The 19265-nt window shown below is 44.3% G+C and overlaps 1 protein-coding gene across 2 annotated transcripts in view; it reads left to right on the top strand.

Annotated features, from left to right (window-relative positions):
- Positions 1-1769: 1769 nt before the first annotated feature.
- The window catches only part of LOC121177846 (protein FAM184A-like), a 29948-nt gene continuing 12452 nt past the window's right edge, over positions 1770-19265 (top strand). For both annotated transcript variants that reach the window (XM_041032223.1, XM_041032224.1), the window contains exons 1-12: positions 1770-2001; positions 8703-8780; positions 9578-9712; positions 9888-9986; positions 11128-11334; positions 11788-11961; positions 12050-12211; positions 12681-12816; positions 13680-13861; positions 13952-14137; positions 17285-17407; positions 17492-17653. In XM_041032223.1, the coding sequence (XP_040888157.1) occupies positions 1837-2001; positions 8703-8780; positions 9578-9712; positions 9888-9986; positions 11128-11334; positions 11788-11961; positions 12050-12211; positions 12681-12816; positions 13680-13861; positions 13952-14137; positions 17285-17407; positions 17492-17653 (1809 nt within the window). In that variant the 5' untranslated portion in view covers positions 1770-1836. The remainder of the gene's footprint in view (positions 2002-8702; positions 8781-9577; positions 9713-9887; positions 9987-11127; positions 11335-11787; positions 11962-12049; positions 12212-12680; positions 12817-13679; positions 13862-13951; positions 14138-17284; positions 17408-17491; positions 17654-19265) is intronic.

Here is a 19265-nt window from a genome sequence, read left to right as displayed (position 1 = left end):
TCCGGTCAATAGATGTCTCCAAAGGAGATTTTAGTCCAAAGCAACCTCTCTCATTCTTTGAAATTTTTCTTCTTTTAGTTTAAATGAAACTAAAATAAAAATGTAGTTTTGTTATGGGCATGTGGCAGTACATGAATCCACTGTAAAGCAGTTTTTCCATTTCACTTTTAATGGTGTTGATGGTGGTTGGAAAAATCACTGGTAGCCAGTCCTCACAAAAATGGAGCATTGCACTTTGGTCAAGATGTTAAAAGAATAAACCGTGACCACACTGTGATGGTTCACTGGTCCTGGTCTCAGACACTGAGGTGCAGGCCATGAGTGGGATTAGTAAGTGAATAGTACCATCTAGAGGACATGAAGCTCAAATGAAGCAACACCGACAGAATAATAACGGGCAGCTAAAACATCACTGATCTAAAACATGCTCATAGTCTAGATAAGTGGAAGATGATAAGCGATTATTTTACTGTTCAGGTAAAGGTTTGATTTGCATACATGATTTGCTCTGTCCCAGTGTGTTTGTAGATGACACATAATTCTGGACAGACTTCATGTAGAATGGATTTTTGCTATATTATATTTCACATCCAGTGTTCAAGGTCTTTTCTGCACATGCACACATTCATCTGTGCTGTCTAGTTCATGCATGTACTTAATTTTTGATGTGTTTTGTATTTTGGACGAACTGATCCTTTAATGATTCTTTTGCAGTTTTTCAGTATCACCAGCAGATGCCAGTGCAGGATTAGTCACAGCTTCAGCATCTCCAGAGTGATGTAATGCAGACTCTTGAAAACTGTGTTTTTCTGTAATAAGATTTATGTTGCACGAAATGATCTTTATTTCAGTCTGACTTTTCTCTCATTATTGGCTATTTTTGTTTGCAATACTGTACATTTTCATTTTCCATGAAAGTCCAAAAAGCCTTGGTTGAAATGCTCATGTCCACACTCTGTGATGAGGCCACAAGCATATGCTTCATTTTAAGGGGTCACAAGGCAGAAGGTTGGGCATGTGTGGCTGTAACATGTTCTTCAGTATGACAGCCTTATTTCTTGGTCAAAGACCAATATTCATTTATGTATTTTGCATGTTAAAGACACAAAATACATAAATAAATTCCATGCTTTACATGGTAAACCCAGCTAAAACAAATGAGGACTGAGCAAATAAAATCAGGCAATTAATAACAGCACACACCTGCAATAATATGAGATAGAAATAATAAAAATAACAATAAAACAGATAAAACATGTCGGAATTAGTATTGTTATCATAGCTAAAAGGCCCAAATAGCACAAATATGAAGATATGATGATTTTACGTGAGTCTCTCAGCTCTGTTTACATGGCTGACATGTTCACGTTCAAACGCCCGTATTTCCGACAGCCGTGAAGGTATCATCATGCAGCGCGTGGAGCTGCTGCGGTCTCGGGTCTGAAAACCCCGTGTTGGAGCAGTCCGGGCTGGTGTTCACCAACATGTCCGCCGTCTTCTCTCCCTTTAGCTGAGCCTTCCAGCGGGCACATCCGCGCCGTTAAAGAGCGCCGCTTCAAACCGTAAACCAAGTCAACCCCGGGCGCGCGCATTCGCTTGAGCATCTGGCGCGCGTCGCCGCCTCTCTCTCATCAGCTCGCGCTCGTTGCTGGTGCGTGCGACGGGACGGTCTCGCGCCCCGCGGTCCCCGCTCCCCCCCGCCTCCCGTCTCCCGGTCTTCCTCCCTGACAGAGACCGAAGATTTCACCACAACAATGGGCGCATTTAACGCGTAGCAGCCGCCGCTTCGTTTCAGCTGAAGGTAAAGCGTCGCGTTCGGGTTTATTCCCGGCGAAAATGGCGACGGGGGCAGGCTGGCAGCCTCCGTACAGCTCCTCGACTGGCGGCACCAAATATACCCCCTCTCCAGCGTCCAGCATGTTTTACGACGGGAGTTTGACGCTGGAATACACTCAAGACCTGCACCTGAAGATGAGCAAGAAGATAGCACAGCTGACCAAGGTGCGTGGATGTGGGTGAACGACGGAGGGTGTAGTGGTTAAGTCATGCAGAGCAGGTTGGGATGGAGTAGTGCTGTCGGTGTGGGATGGGGTGTCATTTGTAAACAAGCCGATGAGGAAGGATGTGCTGGTATTTCATTGTTTTGGTGGTTTTTGTTTTTGTTGTTGTTTTTTTACATTTACAGTCGTGCAGGTCAGAGGGTTTTGGTGCTAATGTAAGACGTGCTGGTATTTTGGAGCTTGTTTGGTGAAATTTCACAGTTCTGCATCCTTTCATGGTTCATAGGTCACAATTAAGCAGCCAGGGGAGGGGCTGTCTGATGCTGATAGGTAGTATTAGTTATTTATCAGCAGCTTTGAGGAGGTTAGATCTGTGCAGGTCTTACCTAGAAAGAGTTGTATCCTGCTGTGATCTTACTACACTCTGCAGGCTTATAGTACACTCTACTCTGTATGAAAAAAAAAAAAAAATCTGTGACCGTACTGTATTTCATGATAGCTGGGAGATCTCCAAACGCCAAAGGGGAATGTGTTGCTTTGAATTTACCCTCTGCCAAACCACTGCTTAACCTGCGCGTGTTTTTCTGCCATGGCCGGTGCTGCCATTGCCACCCAAGGGCTGAGGGAAGTTATGTAATCTTGGAGGGATGCAGGGGTTTGGCAGGACTGCTTCTTCTTTGTAGTCCACCTGAAGCCAGTGTAGCATACAGGGATACTATGTGCCGCTCAGTAGTAGAAGATTTAAGGTGGCAGCTACGTTTTCAGCAGCTAGGCTTTCGTCTTGGTGGCAGGGTGAAAATGTAAATAAAGCATTTTATGCAGGCGTGCTGTACATGGGGAGACAAAAGCAGGAGTAGAGGGCTGAAGATTTTACATAACAGGCATGGTGATGCCATCCCAGTGCAGAGTTAGACACCGTGTACAGTCGGATAAGCTGTACAAATATCCACAGAATTGCAGATAGATTAAAAATGTGGATATCCAGGATTAAAATGCGGGGTTTCGGTGGTTGATTAAAATGATTTGCAGTGGCGGAGAGGTTGGCAGGACTACAGCGGTGGAATTACAACAGATTTAGCACTTTGGAGTCAGTCCCGAGATTGAGTTTGGATCCAGCCAGGTTCACTGGGACCGTTTCTCCTCGTGCTTACCAAAGAAACGCAGGTTAGACCAACTCCAAATTGTATTGGTGTGAATAAGACAGTGTTTGTCTGTCTCTGTGTGTGTGGTAGACCTCTTAACCTGTTCCAGGATGATTCTTGCCTAATGCATGCTGGGAAAGGCTCCAGCCCCCCTCCACCTTGGATGGATGGAAGGAGACCACAATCAGTATCTAAATGTTAGCAGACGATTCAGGTCAACCTGTGGCGTATTATGACAGGTTGTTGGCACAAGCTGAAATTATTTGTCAGGTAATCGTGTGGTGGATTGACAGACAATAAACAATTTACAGAATAATTGATAATGACAGTAATCGTTAGCAGGATCGGATGTGGTAAATCAAGTCTAAAGGAGTCACACAGATCTCTGGCTTAGATAATGCATTTAAAAATGGATTTCTCCAGTCGTCTCAGGAGCTAGATTGAATTTTGATGCACGTCTGCTGTTGTATTCCGAAGCCTCCTTAGAAGCAAAGAGCACTCTGCTGCGTTCTGTATCCAGATGTCTTTGCTTTTTAAAAATTGAAAGTGTTGTGGCAAATTTACGCCTCTCAGTTTTGCTTGTGTCTGGGCGTCTTCGGGCTCCCTCGATCTGTTTACTAGTCATGCTAAATGTGCTGCATGTGTTACTCCTCAGTGGAAACGCTTCCATTTCATATGAGTGAATCTGAAATCACTGCACTGTGATTCCCATGTTCCGTGTGTTTGGGTTTTTCTGCCTAAGGGTGATAATTCCTGCATAAACTGCTGTGTGTTTCAGTCATTCTGCTTCTGCATAAAGTGAAGTGTGTGTGAATTTCTTTGTCCTGAAAAGCCTGAAAATTAATTAAACAATTGTCAAAATAGTTGACAGTTTTCTTCTGATTAACTAATTGATTAATTAAGCTCGACACCCAAGACAAAACTTGACGGGGCATGAATATTTGGTCCAGGATCAGACGTAGTCCTCAGCACGGTGGTATGTCCTGCTCTGTTCTGACTGAGACACTGATCACATGTAATCTGTTAAGTTGTCTGGAGCCACAAAGACTTACATAAGCTTACCTTTCATACCGTTACATCATTCTGAAGAGTTAATACAGATATTCTGAATGTATGAAAACTAAGGGGAAGGCGTCTTCTTCAGGGCTGCCGTCGTCTCCAAGGACAGATGAAGCAGTTCTTCATCCTGTCACCTATACTTCGTATCCCTGCGGGGGACTTTGAACAGCTGTAATTAGCTTCTCAGCTATTTTACATTTACCAGGTGGAGCTATTGTTTTCTGCGGAGCGCGTCAGCTGAAATGCATGGTTATTATAGTTATATTATTATAGTAGCTTCTCAGCTTTTTGTTGACAGGCTCCTGTCTATTGAGCTCACACTTTAGAGGTCAAAAGGTCGCTTAAAAAAATCAGAGAGCTGATTTCTGTATGCAGGGCACGGCCGTCGTAATGGTTAAAAAAATTATGAGGACGTATTGACAAATGCCAGTGAGACAGCCCTCAGTATGAGGATCACGTAGTACTATCAAAACGAATAGCTTCATGTTTGTTGATTTGTTGTCTGCATCTCTGGAGACAAAAGTAAGAAATGTAGTCAAGTCAGACATCTTGCAGCAGCACAAACAACAGTATATACAAGAAGGAATAAACATTTATTAGATCTTGATTTAATCAAATGTTGTGTCATAGCCTGATCTAACTGTTTGTTTTACTTTAATGTGGTATATATACATGCTTTTATTGGATTGGTATTAGGCCAGTGACCATCTGTTAATCCAATTTGAAAGCATTAAGTATTAGATTTCAACTCAGAGACCAAAGTTTGTCTTTCAGAAGGAATCCTGTCTCTTTTTTAAAACAGCACAGAAGCATCAGAGCCATCAGTAAATTACCGAAGGTCCTGCTGAGATAAGATTTTTATCCCTGAGATGAGCGTGGATGTTCGACCGGGCGGCTTTGCTGTGCTCTGAAAAACGTCTGTGCCGTTGTGTGCAGCGCAACACGAAAGTATCAGTCCGGTTCCCTTCTGTTTGCACTGAAGTGCCTTCAATGGGGAGAAGCTCTGAGAAACTGGATCCATTGTTTGCACAGCAAACTAGATCAAAAGATGTTTGCAAGTTTTTACCCTTTTCTGAAAATCACTGACAACACCATTCTCTCTTTCAGAGAGACTCAGCGTGCCCTCGTTCTCTCGCCTGCAGTGTTTGTGACTTGGGTTGTGATGTGTAGCGATGCTCAGGGAGGAAAGTGTGTGTGCTGAGTGTCCTTGGAGCATCGGAGCAGCGCCACAACAAAAGAAGGAACAGATGCAAAGGGCTTTTTACGCCACGACAGGGAGGACAAAGGAAAACACACTGCGTGCTTCGGCTAATTGGTAACAGAGACTGTGTTGCCACTTCATGGCGTGTCTGGTGGAGGAAAACAGTGGACTAAAAGCTCAAATGTCGAGGGATCCTGTTAAGACTACAGCACCGCTGAGACCGAGGCTTTCATTAATCCTTTAATTAGTGAATATGATGGTAATCCTCTGAAAATGATGAGAGCAGAGCAATGGAGTTTTGTTAGAGACAAATGCTGCACTTGTTATTCTCCAGACATCAGTGACCTTTCTTCTGTGGTTCAGTCAATAGTGATCGACTGTAGAAAATGTCCTTTAGCCTCAGAGTCGTCCCTCCTGGGAGCCCCATTGTCATTTTTACCGTCAGCTTCACTGAGCAGCTCTGTATCTGACAGCTTGATGATAAAAAGACTGTAAATCTGACTGATAATTGGCCTTTTGATGAAAATTTGCCAGTGGCCCGTCATTTGTCCACCTCTGTAATGATAGACACGGTGGAGCTTGATCGATCACACATGTAGAATCGATCAGTGCCGCGCTGGTCGGGAGGAACTCGAGCTGAATTGTCGCTAATGACACATTTTAATGAGATTCTTCAGGGATGTTTTAGTTACCATAATGGTCTAAATTTTCTTTCACTCTCACAGGAATAAAATGATGCAGTGAGAAATTCTTGAAAATTGCAGGAAAGCTGTTTATTCGGGTCAGTATCTGGTCTCTGTGCACCCATCCTTCCACCCCGGCCTCCCTCCAACGTCACCCTGTTTCTGCGTTTTCTATTTAGAGAAGGCTTCATTCCAAATTCATCATGATTCACATGACCACGACGTGCATGTACTCCCCTCCTGAAGCATCTTTAGGTCAGGTGAAAAGAGTTATTTTCCCTCCTCAAGCAACTAGAAAGAAGTCAGTAGCAGCAGGGAGCGTGGTGCACAAAGGGAGTTCAGGATATCTTACTGCTGTTTCGACACCACTGAATGACTGAGTAGCTGCAGGCTGTTGTCTTGCCCTTAGGCTTGGTTTGATTGGAGCCTCGGGCCTAAAGTCTTTGCCGTGAAACCCCCAGCAGAGAAGAGAGCGAGACGCTATTTGCTGTCACGCTCTCAGTTTTCTTTTATTGTGAAACTTGTCATATCCAGGGAGGGACGTGTGCATGTGCACGCTCGGCTCCTCTTTCGTGTTTTCGCTCATGGGAGATGAGCTGATAAAAATCACATACAGATACAGTACATCTACATACACTGTTAATGTATTTTACCTGTGTGTGCATTGTTAAAAGAAAACACACAAGCTGCCACATTTATCGTGGCTGGATATTCTCGGTTCTCTGCCACTGAGGATGTTAAGCAGCTTGTCATGGCTTGTTAGGTCGCACCTGTCTGGTTGACAGTTGCCAATAAAGTCTGTTAAAACCGATTCAGCTCCAGTTCAGTGGAAGCTGTGCATTTTTTGCATCTTTATACACGGAAATCAAACCATGTAATGTCGCAGTCTGCTTCCACACAGCTCAGCTGCCTTTGCTCTAGGTTGTGCATGAAGTTACGGATTTAAGTTTTACAGCTGACTGTCGTAAGGTCAAAGGAACTATTTTTTGACCATGAAACAAATTGCATTGTGAAGGGTATTTATGGAAAGCGAGCTTTAGTGTTAGAGTGGAGACACAAATAGTAACGCGAGGTATCTTTATTCCTGTGAGACGGAGAGACAAAGAAGAAAGGGGGGAGGTGAGAGGAGAGAAGATAAAGAACAAAAGGAGGGAGAGATAAAAGGATGAGAGCAAAGGGAGAGGAGAGGGAGAGAGAGATGAAAAGCAGCAGGCACACCAGTGTCATTAAAATAATCATGTATAATTGAAGGAACATTTCCACGGCTGACTTACTGCCGGGAATCAAAGGCTCAAACTCCAGCAGAACAGAAGGCTAAAATCTGCCCCGCTCCGACTTCTTTCACTGTCAGCTGAGACACTAACATGTTGTCGAGGTAACACCAGTGACGCAGTTGTAAATAAAAACATATTTACAGGCAGTGATTGTCACAACGCAGAGTAGGTTTGTGATGGCGTAGCTTTAAGGCCTCAGTGACAGCCCTTACTCACTCATTGACCCGGTGTGTGGAGGTGTTTAAGTGGGCAGGAACTTCTGTTTGAACTTTCCATCTTTTGTCGTGTGCAACATCACAAGTGCCTTCGATGAGAGACCTTAATCCTCATCGGTGCAAGTCACAGCTGCTGACGGCACCGTCACCTGAAAGGCTAAAATGCAGTGTAATTTGTGCGCTGAGTAAATGTTATTTGTATCACAGCAGCGGCTAAGTACAGTGAAGCTTCCAGCAAAACAGAAAATTCACTGATGTGATTATTACTCACTGGTTTGATGCAAGTGGTGTTTAAATGTCAGACTGCAGTAATTACATGCCTGCGTTGTTACGCCTCGTGGAAGATAATCACCACGAAAATGTCCATTACATGCTTCATGTGTATATGTAAACTTTTCACCTGCAAGTGGAACAAACCGTGGAGCCTCTAGCTCTGATGCCAGCAGGGCTGTAATTTAGCTGACCATGACTAAACATTAGCTGCTCACTGGGGGCTTCAATTTGCTGAAGCTCCTGCATATCGTTTACCTCCAGCACTTATAAAACCTGCTCATAATCCTGGGAGAGGGAGCAGGCATGACTGACGAGATGTTATTCACTTAGGTCTGTGAGCAGAGAGGGCTTACAGGTGGCCGTCTCTGAGAACGAAATGTTTGTGCTGACTGAGACAAGACAGGAGACAAAAAAAGTTCAGAGAACCTGTAAAGAGAGGAGACAGACAAAAACACCTGGGCATGTACAGTTCAGAGAAACATACCATTCAGGTGGATAACAAAGGTCTTTTTTATGGAGGTGCTTTCTTCTTTTTTTCTGTAATATTTGTTGGTGTTTTATGTTTAATGTGCGCTGCTCGACTGGGAAACATCACGTCTTTCTCTTCCTCGCTGCTTTAGAGTAGCTGTGAATACACAACTCTGTGTGTGGATAATTCTGTGTTTAATCACAGTGCGAAGCCTATTTCTCTCCCTTCCTGATGCTATTGGTATTGATTTAGTTGCACTCTGAATGCAAAGCTGAGCTGCACTGCTCATCGCAGTGAATATTGGATATTGATCTGATATCAAAACGGTTAATAAGCGCGTTCTTTCCCATCTTCTTTCTGTTGTCTAACTCTCTTCCTGTCTCCAGGTAATCTATGCCCTCAACACCAAGAACGACGAACACGAAGAAGAAATCGAGTCTCTGAAAGAAGCCCACGAAGACGAGGTACGGACATCACACAGCACCAAACATGTATGATTGTACAGAGCACAGGAGCATATGGATAAGGTCACTATCTACCATCCAACACAGACCTGCTGCGAGTGAAATATGCTCAGCAGCTCACAGCAGCAGCATATTTCAGCTTCTCCAGATTGTCCACTTCACTCTGTCTGTTGTCAGTGTCATGGCAGGGAGAGCGGTTCTTCTGAGGTGGATCAGACGATTCGGTGTAATTGGTCTCAACGGGTACCAGCAACGCACCCGCCCACCGACGCTGCCATCACATGTTCTGACAGTTTTTAATTTAACGTTTCGCAGACATCGAGTGAATCTGGCTGGAGATCCAAACCGATGATCTCCGTTGACAGTCAGAGTTCATTTAAGACAAGACCTAAGCCGATATGAAACCGGTTTAAAAGCTGTTAGCTTCATTTGTATTGCTTTAGGAGAGAAGCTTCAGTGTACCGTGGTCTGAGTTGTTAATTAAATTAGTGTTGCTTTCAAGTGTTACATTTTCAAAGTGGGACTTTTTTCCACTGCCAAGAAACATTTCTTGGAGGCAGCAGTGTTTTGCTGGCTCCTAGTTTTATTTATTTCCACATTTTTTTCCCTTCAGTTCTTGTTTCCACCCACTCTGTATGTAGGTTTTCAGAATCCATGTTGGAAGAGAGCAAAAATCATTTTAATTGCTTTTTATGTCACATTAAATTGTGCAACCTAAATAAGTCTTTTATTCTAGTTTTAAATATTTTCCGCAGCATTCACAGTGTTGGCTGTTTGTTTTGTTTTCTCCTGCTCAGGTCCAGCACATTGTGACAGAAACCAGGGACAAAATCATGCAGTACAAAAGCAAGATGGCGGACGAGGCGGACCTGAGGCGGCGGCTGGCCAGTCTGGAAGAATCTGTCGAACTCCACGAACACATGAAGAGACAGGTCATTCATTCTGCTGGGCAACATGGGGGCTTCGTTTAGTTCACTGCGTTTACTGAGGCTGCGTTTGCTTCCATGAACTGAGCTGCACTGAACCTACTAAGCTTGTGAAACTACCGTGTTTTAATAGAGTGTGAAATAAAGTAACACAGTTGTCGTAATGTTTTGTTGTCATCAGGCTTTAGCAGAGTTTGAGATGTACAGACAGAGAATGGAGGACTCCCAGCTCTGCACTGAGGCCCAGCACACACAGAGAGTGGTTTCTATGAGCAGAGAGGTAAGGCTTTACACACACACACACACAAACACACACAGAACTGACAAATACATATGTATTTATATATAATCACATGGCCCTGGAGGATGGAGATGGGCTGTGATTTCCAGATACTTTAACAATAGGTAAAACACAAATATCAGGCTTCCACCACGTACACGGTTAAAGGGAGCTCAGGCTGAGTTTTATATTATCAGCCAGTTTTGATCTCGCCGCTGCAGCGTTCCTCTTTCGTGTGACCCCAGCTTCCAGGACTCGAGGTAAACACAAAAATTAAGCTTTGCTGCTGGGCACGAAGTTACGTAAGCTTTTGGAGAAAGCTGTAAATTGCTTATTTACACCATGTTTGCCCGGCGGAGTGAAGGTGTTGTGAGATTTGTTCACGTCCTTCGGACCTTCACTGTAAAGCAGTAACACGTCCTGGATCAAACAGCTTTACAGTGATCCAGTATCTTGCATGTAAAAAAATCTAACCTAATGTGATAACGCACATGTTTTACCATACCATGTCATATCATTTATCATGTCATACCATGACACAGTATCATATACGCCTGCTTTTGTAGAGTCTGATGGCAGTGGGCATAAATGAACACTTGAAGTGTAATTAGCTGGGATGAGCTGGTGGCTGAATGAGCTCAGTTCATCATCGCTCCATCTGTGTTTGGATTGGTCTGTGTTAGCGTCGGTCTCGTCTCTTGTCTTTCTCTCTGCCACTGCCTTCATACTGTCTCGTACCGGCTTGACTAAAGAGATGGCCTCTTTACCAACCTGAACAGCTCTGCTGGCGTCACATAACTTCACCCCTCATGCTACTTTTTCATGTTTTTGTTTTTTTTTTCCAGCCTGTCTGTCAGATTTTTGCAAAAGCAAACACGGACAAGTTTCTTTGTTGCTGCCGTTTGCACATGTAGAGGCGTAGAGAAGATGCAAGTATTTGTTTTGGAACAGAGAGAAACTACAAATAAGTATACTGACAGCATGAAGTAATGGAATTAAATATTTTGCTCTTTTTGCTAATGATTCCAGAGGGAAGTTGAAGAGAAGCTGTGAGCGTTTAGCTTGGCGCAGGTAGAGAATAGCCTGGCAAAAACCCTTAAACGATTTAAACAGAATAGAAAATGTTTCGTGGTTTCAATAGGTGGAGGAGATGCGTCGGGATTTTGAGGAGAAGCTGCGGGCGTTCAGCCAGGCTCAGGCCCAGTTTGAGGCGGAAAAGCGGCGAGCGCTGGAGGAGCTGAGGGCCACCCACCGCCAGGAGGTGGAGGAACTCCTCAACAACCAGCAGAACCAGAGCGCCACCTCCACTGAAGACCAGGAGAAACTGGCCAAGCTCCATAGACAAGAGGTGGGCTAAGAGTGAGAGAGAAAGGAAGATAGATGTGTCTTTTGGAAGGTTAAAATGTTTGGACGGAAGCATGTGTATACAGCAAGTTACCTGATGGGGTAATTGCTGTTTCGGAGGCTTATTAAGTTATTATTCAGTTTCTGGCATGAAAACTGAAAAACATAGGGCTGTTCTGGTGGCGCACTTGGCTTTTGAGTAAAATACAAACCTGATGTGGTTATAATCTGGCCATGGACCTTTGTTGCATGTCATCCCCTTATTTTCCTCCCATTTTTCCTTTCTTCTCAACTCTTTACTGTCCAATATAACAGATGTACTGAAGACTGATCTTCTAAAAAATAGATAAGATGTACATGCAATGATTTGCTCTACAGATTTCAAACAGACATTATGACTAACTATTCAAATCTGAAAAAAAAGACTCGCTTTCCATTTATCCATCTCTCCGTGTAGGTGGAGGCCTTAATGGAGAGGGTGGAGGAGCTAACAAAGGATAAGGTCCGTATGGTGGAGGAGTACGAGGCCAAGCTTGGCAAGGCTCAGGAGTATTACGAGAGAGAGCTGGAGGCCATGAGGAGAACACACCAGCTCACCACGGAGAACCTTCTGGCCTGGAAAAGGACCGAGGTAAAACCACAGCGTAGACTCAGGTAATAAGACAAAAGGTGTGCTCACGTCTTGGAGTGATTGTTTGTAATTTTCCGCTCATGCTAAGGTTGAGCTTCGTAAGGAGTTCCAGGCTCAGGAGGCAGCGCTGCAGCGCTCGCTGTCCAAGCTGAGGAGTGAGCTCCAGAAAGCTCAGGAGGAGGCCAGAGAGAACCGAGACAAGACCAACAGACTGCAGACGTCACTGGCCAACGCCGAGGGAACCATCAAGGTGTGTGTGCATGTGCATGTGCATGCGTGGGTTTATGGATATGATGGTTTATTGTCTTAACTGTTGCAAATGTGTGTGCAGCACTTGTTTGTTTTGAACCGTTCTAAACCACAGTGACTGCTGCAGCTCATACTAACTACCGATTTCTTCTTGTATTTACGTTATTCCCAACAAAGTACAAGTAGTATGAGAGTTGAATGTGGGTACGAAATTGGGCTAAATTGAATGAAAAACTGTTGGTGAAAACAAAGACAAAAGTAAAAGCTTCAGGGCAAAAACAGTTTTCAGGAATTTCCGAGTGGTGAAATCTAATGTGGTGTGCACTGATGGTCCTGCAGGCAAATCCGCTGAGCAGGAGTAGCTGGATGGGTTTTATGTGACTCTGAGCTGTGGTGGGAGAGATATGGCTGGGTTTTAACATGCCGAGTGTTGGCTTGTTTGGATCGAAGTGTTTCTGTGTGTGCTGCAGAACCTGCACAAGCAGCTGGAAGAAGCCATCCAGGACGGAGAGATCTGGGTGATGCAGCTGAAGGACACTGAGTACGAACTAGAGGGCAGCAGGGAACGAGTTCAACAGCAAGCAACTGAAATCCTCCACAAAGCCAGTAAGATACGAATGCACACACATCTGTTAAAGGGAAATCCCACTATTTGTTAACCTGGAGCTTATTGTTATATTTTTGTGATATGATAGCAGTGTGGTCGCCACGCCATTGAAGACATTTGGGAAACATAGTAAGGATAATGTCACCTGGTGCAACGTGAGCGAGACTCCTGCAAATGATTGTCACTTGCAAATTGCAGATAATGGCTCTCGCAGGCTCATCCATTTGTTTTCATTAGTGAGACGTCAAAATAAATGCTAGAGGAAATTATCCAACATGAGATGCTGCAAATTGGTGAAGCAGGACCGAGGCTGACGAAGGCTGTTATCTCCCTATTGTGGAACAGCTTCTGGAAGACGCTCTGCAGACACGCTGCCCTTCTGAAGGCGCCCTCTGCATGACTGCGTTCACACGGAGCCTTTATGCTGCGAATTTACAGAAAAAGACACCCATCAAAAATGCCTCCTGTAAAACATTTAATTCACTTTGAAAGCTCTGGATTAAACCTTTCATAATCCATTCAAAGGATGAAAATTTGTCATGTAAACTCTGCTCTGACTGCTTTATCTCTCTGAAACATCTGCTCTCTTTCCGCACACTTAATTTCAGTCGTCAACGACGTGCCACGCTATTCACCAATTTTCTACCAGTTTTACAAGCAGCTCAGTGGAACCTCTAAATGTCTAATACCTTTGGGGAGCTTAACAGAAAGCTCACCTTCTGTTGGTTCTGTTGCCTCAGCAGTAAAAATGCCAAATTCCCTGCACAGCTCCACCATTTTATCAGAGTTTGCCTGTGGTGGAGAGCTGATTGCTGACTGTGGAGCCCGTTTGACAGACAGACTTTGACGTGACTGTTCCCAGGTCAGATCGGATCTCTGCAGGCTACCCAGATGGCCCACGAAGCGACCATCAGGAACCTGGACCAGGAGCAGAGTCGGCTGAAGGAGAAGATCAGCAGGCTGGAGGAGGAGAGGGAGGCTCTGCTCAACCAGAGCCAGGCCGCCAACGAGCAACACAAACAACAAGTGCTGAAACTGGAACAGGTACTTCTGACTCTTCTTTAGTTCCAGGCCAGTTTTAAGGACAGCACAGATCATGAATCACTTAAAACCAGCTTCCTCCCTCCTCCTCAGTCTCTGCGTGAGGAGCACCAGGGCTATGAGAAGGAGCTCTCCAGACTCAGAGCGCACTATGAGGAGGAGACGCATCGCTTCAGGGAGGCGCAGGTCAGAGCGCTGGAGGAGATGGAGGAGAAACACCAGGCCATGACGGAGGAGGCCCAGCAGGAGAAGGAGGAGGAGAAGAAGCTCCTCGTGTCGGTGAGTCCTGCATTGCTGTGCTCAAGGTCCTTGTACTGGCTTTTCCCGGGGCTCTCAGCTGCACCTCTTGGTCTTCACTTGCACTTATTCCCTTACAAAAGCCACCAGTTATTTTAGTGTTACAGCCTGTTAGTAGAATAACATGTTACCGAGGTTTTTACCTTTTCAGGCAAGTATGCTTCATTAACCCACAGTTTTTCTGTGGTTTGGGATGATGTATACCTACATCAGACGTATAGATTGGTTTGATTAAATGCTGCAGAAGTAATTTGTTGTTTTAGAGAATGAAACATTGCGATGGCTGTGTTTTCTCTGTGTTCCCGTAAGGCTGAACCGTACATTTACATACTGCTGTCTGAGTGCGTCAAACCCTCTGTCAGTGTCGCTGCGTAAAAATGTCACAAGCTCAGCTCGAGCTGCTCCCCTGTGGTCCCACTGTTTCAACATATTTGGACACAATTTAAAGCGGACCATGGGAAACAGAGATTGCTTGTCTCAACTGCTTTCTGTTTGTTAAACATTTTTTGAAAGTGGACCACTTGAACCTTGTACGCGGACCCCCACGGTGATAAAACATGGAAAAGGCCACGAGTTAAGTCGCCGATTTTCAGATTTAAAAAAACAAAGCAGTAATTACAACACACACAGCTGAGTGTGCCTCTCAGGGGTTTGCATCTCTTTCTTTTCTGTTCAGCAACATCAGCAATTAAATTTCCTCCTCGGAGCAACTGGCCTCAGAAATATGTATCTCTAAGAAACGAGCAGCCCCCTCAACTGACTGCACGCATTTAATTAGGTCAACATTAAGACCAAGATGTGAAAACAACTTCATTATCCCCCTCTATTTCCCTCTGTGTCTTTCATTTTGTCATCCGTTTTTTTTTTCTTCCTTTCATCCTCCGGTCTTTTTCACTGCTCGTCCTCTGTCCTCTCTGTCTCTGAGTTCAAAGGGGCTGCGTGGAGGGAATACAAATGTCCTTGCAGCCAAAGGCTCAAGAACAACAGATGAAATTACACGGGTTAAATTAATTTACCATGATTCATTTACCAAACACAACAGCATCACATTACCGACAACAAATGGTTTCAAGTAGCAAAGGAGGATTTTACTCTTTCTCTGTGGATGGTGTGCCGGGGCGGGGGGGTTGGGGTGGGGGGTGGGGGGCTTCCTTGCACCGATGCAGCTGCAGCCACTTCAGCTGTACCGTCTGAAATCCATCAGTCAACAATGAGGCTGATATCTGCTGATGAACGTGTACACAGCAGCGTAGGAGTGAAACAAAACCCAGAATCACAGAGTTTCAGTTGCAGCTATTCAGAGCTGAGAACAATGATGAAGGATTTCAGCCTGAAATGGGTAAACCAGCAATTAAGTATTACTAAATGGCTCTTCTGGTTGCTGTGTTGTTTTTGATAATACTGGAACAGCTAATTTAATATATATAATGTGTTTCTGTTGTAACTGCATGCTGACTGTTCGCACGTTTCAAACGAACTCCGGTGCTTCGACCCGTCTGGTTCGCTTTGTTTTGGCTGGGGTAAAAGCTGTGAATCAAACTGTGGCAAACAGCCCGCGTTATATATGACTGGTTAACAAGAGTAGGATGTTACCACAGAATGGCAGAGGAGGAGGAGGAGCGTGCGTGCGTTCGTTTGCCGCATGCAGCCCTTACACTACATTACACTTGGTTTTATTCACGCTGATGTGGCTCCACCTGCACTCAGCAAACATTAAGAATCTGCAGCTCGTTGTCATCCGGTCACAGTGAATTAGCTTAGAGGCATAAAGGCAGCATGATATTTACTCACAGGGTAACTCGCACTGCGTTGTCTCTAAAAGTCCAGACTGCTCCTTTAAATTTGCAGCCTTTTGTCTAAAATGAAAACACATCTCTGCCTCTGACATGACTTTTTGAGTTTTGAATAATTTCGGGCTCGGTGTTCTCTCTCTGTCTCCTCCCGTGTTTCTCCTCTTTCATAACGTTCCTCTCTTTTCTTCCCCTCATGAGCTCATACTTTCAATGCTGTTTGAAGCTGACTGCTAATTGGCTGATTTTCATTGACATTAAATCCTGCCTCCGAGCCAAGTGAGAGCGGTGTGTGAGCATGTGGGTGTGTGTTTATAGATTCCCTGAAAGAAAGAGCGGTGGAGAGAACGGATGGAAAGGAGGAGGAGGGGGGTGAAGAAAGGAAATATTATGTAAGCCAGAGCCGTGCTGTGCCTCATCATCTTTAGATTAATGTCTGTTTTTGTTTGGTGTGAGATTAAAGACGACGCAGGACGAAGAGGTGGACGGAAAAGAAGGAGACAAGCGGTCAATTTTAAAACAGCAAATTTCATTTTTCACTTTTAACTTTTATCTCGGCAGGATGTTAACCAGTTTCCAAACGGAGGAAATAAAATGGCTAATTCTACAAATTGCTTGTGCTGTGTTTATTCATTATTCACCACAGTCGACTTAAGGCCAGACGAGATGGCAGTAGATTAGCTGCTTTTCTGTCGTATCTTTAACCTGCCTGCTGCTGACTGTGGATCTAGATGAATTCATTCACTCATCTGATGGGTTTGCTTCCACGTGGAGGTGACTGTGACACAGTTAACTGTCTTGTCTTTAGCTGTGGACGTGAAGCTTGAGAAGAGCAGTTTGGCGTTCGCTGATTATTAATCTCCATGTTTTCATGGAGGTGCAGCTAATTGGTTAAAGACAGGGGGACGTGGATCACTGGCTCACTCCCATGTGGGTGAGATAAGATGGAACGTTGCTTTATACGAGGGAGGGTAGAGATGTGAAAGATTCCCATGGTTACGAATCAGATCAGCTCAAGGTGATGAGTGTAATTTACATACTGAATGATTACTGGATTATAGGAAGAGTTGGTCTTGTGGGGGGAAATATAGTTTATATTTACCACATATTACTGAGGGATACTTTAGAAATGCAACGGATTAAGCACTTTATTCTTTTTTTTATTAACAGATTGATCAAGTTGTCAGATGAAATTATATTCCTGTTTCTGTTTCTTGTGTTATTTGTTTGTAATTAATTTTTTAGTCTAGTGATTTGAATTTAAAGTTCCTGTAAAGTTACTGTCCTTCCTCTTCTACTCGCACATCTTTTCATTCCTTCTCTTCCTTCTCATCTCCAGAAAATGAGTCAGGAGTTTGAGATCAAGCGTCTGTCGTTGGAGCAGCAGCGAGACCGTCTCCAGCAGCAACTGGACAACTTGAAGGAGGAGCTCTCGGCCAAACTCAACATGGCCAATCAGGAGGTACGAAACGTTCAGCTGGAGTCCTAAAATGTGACGGGTCTCGTCTCTGACTTTCTGACCGATTTTCTCTGGCGGTCTCTTCAGGTGTCCCACCTCCAGGAGCTGGTGAGGGAGGGGAAGCAGAACCTGGGATCAGCTCAGACACAGATCAGCTGTCTGAAGGAGACTCAGGAGAAGCTCAAGGTGGAACTGGACGCAACTAGAGCCCGAGTCCGGGAGACCAGTAACCTGCTAACTGACCTACAGGTGAGGAGAGATCTAGGTTATTGTAGCAAGTAATGGGAAATTAATCAAATGGAAATGTGGAAATTGGGAATGAAAGATAATAGTGTTATTGAAAATAGTTACAGTGGCTGAAAATGACTAACTGCCACTTGATTTACAGGCGATTAGTCAGGTCAGTCAGGTGATCAGTGGGCTCCTCGGGCAGCTAATCAATGATTCTGTTTTCAGTCAACAGTCTTTGCCCAGTCAGTCGATGTGAGTCAGCCAGTAAAGATTTCCATCACGTAATCTGGCAAGTCACTCAGGTTCAATCCATCAAGTTCGCCAGGGTTTTTTCACAAAATCAAAGTGTAACCATCTCCTGCTGAACTTTATTAATGACAGAAGGGACAGAGGAAAAGGAAATGAGAAATCGGGAAGGAAGTATTAGAGGGGAAGAAGGTTTTGAAAACAGGAAATGAGCATTAACTGAGAAATAAGAGCAGTACTGAGGGCCAGCTGTGAGATAATGATGATGAGGCTGTTATGAGTTGAGTGGTCCTGTGTTTGAAAAGAGCCCCGCTGCTTTGAGAGAGAGGAGACAGGAAGTGTGTGAGTGTCTATGTGTTTAAGACAGACGACGAAATAGGCTGGATCTTTTTATTTTATTTTTTTTATTAACATTAAGAATAATGTTTGCTTTGTAAGGATCTTCCTGGCAGTAATATTGGATCATCAGTGAATTAAAACACAGTAGTTTGAAAGATCCCAGTGGAAAAACTGAAGTGGTCTGGGAAACTGAAGCGTGCACAGCCAACCATGCAAACATGAACACAGGTGAAGTGAAAATATAAATAAATGAGTAAGTCACAGCTGCTGCATGAAGCCAGAGAATATAGAATGACTAATAAAAGGCAGGAAGGAGGACGATAAGAGAGACAGAGGACAGAGAGACTGAATGAGGAGTGATAATTACATGGAATTGCTGAGTGCTGCTCTTTGCTTTCCCACCAGCACCCGGGTTCTATAAAAGGAAAGGGATTTGGACTGTTAAAAAAGGCAAGCCTAACACAGGATTGTATCCTGTATTCACAGCCCGAGCCCTGCTTCACAGCGAATCTAGACCAGCTATTGTTTCGCGGGGTATGAACCCTTGAGTAGCTTACGTTCTCCATCACTGTGAATATATGAAAACAGAGCAGAATGGATCGTATTGGGTTTTCAATATGAAGATGTTTGTTAGTAGAAGTCGTTTATATGGATCATATCCTCTTATTTCACTATATTTCTTCAGCATTTCTATTTTCATTTTCAGTTATCAAAATGGAAAATGTCCTCAGGAAGATCATTCCTGTGGTTGTGAACAGTTTAGTCTGGATTTAACCACTCAGGTCCTTTAATGAGCTCATCAGCAGATAAACCCCGGAGCCTCTTCAGCAGCTGGCAGCGGCTGACCTGCCGAAGGTAGTTTCTGCCTCCAGACCAGCACATTACAAATGCCCCGTAGCCGTGGCATTATAAATAGATGTGGAGGTGGGCATTATGAGTCATCCAACCCCCGGCTATTGAAATGCTGCATCTGGTCAGAGACAGCAATTTGAGAAGGTTTTCTTACTTTTAGTGGCTTTGCACTGTTATTGATACAGATTCAGCA

The sequence above is a fragment of the Toxotes jaculatrix genome, chromosome 24, assembly GCF_017976425.1.
Source record: "Toxotes jaculatrix isolate fToxJac2 chromosome 24, fToxJac2.pri, whole genome shotgun sequence".
Lineage (NCBI taxonomy): Eukaryota > Metazoa > Chordata > Actinopteri > Toxotidae > Toxotes > Toxotes jaculatrix.
This window is presented reverse-complemented; position numbering and strand designations above follow the sequence as displayed.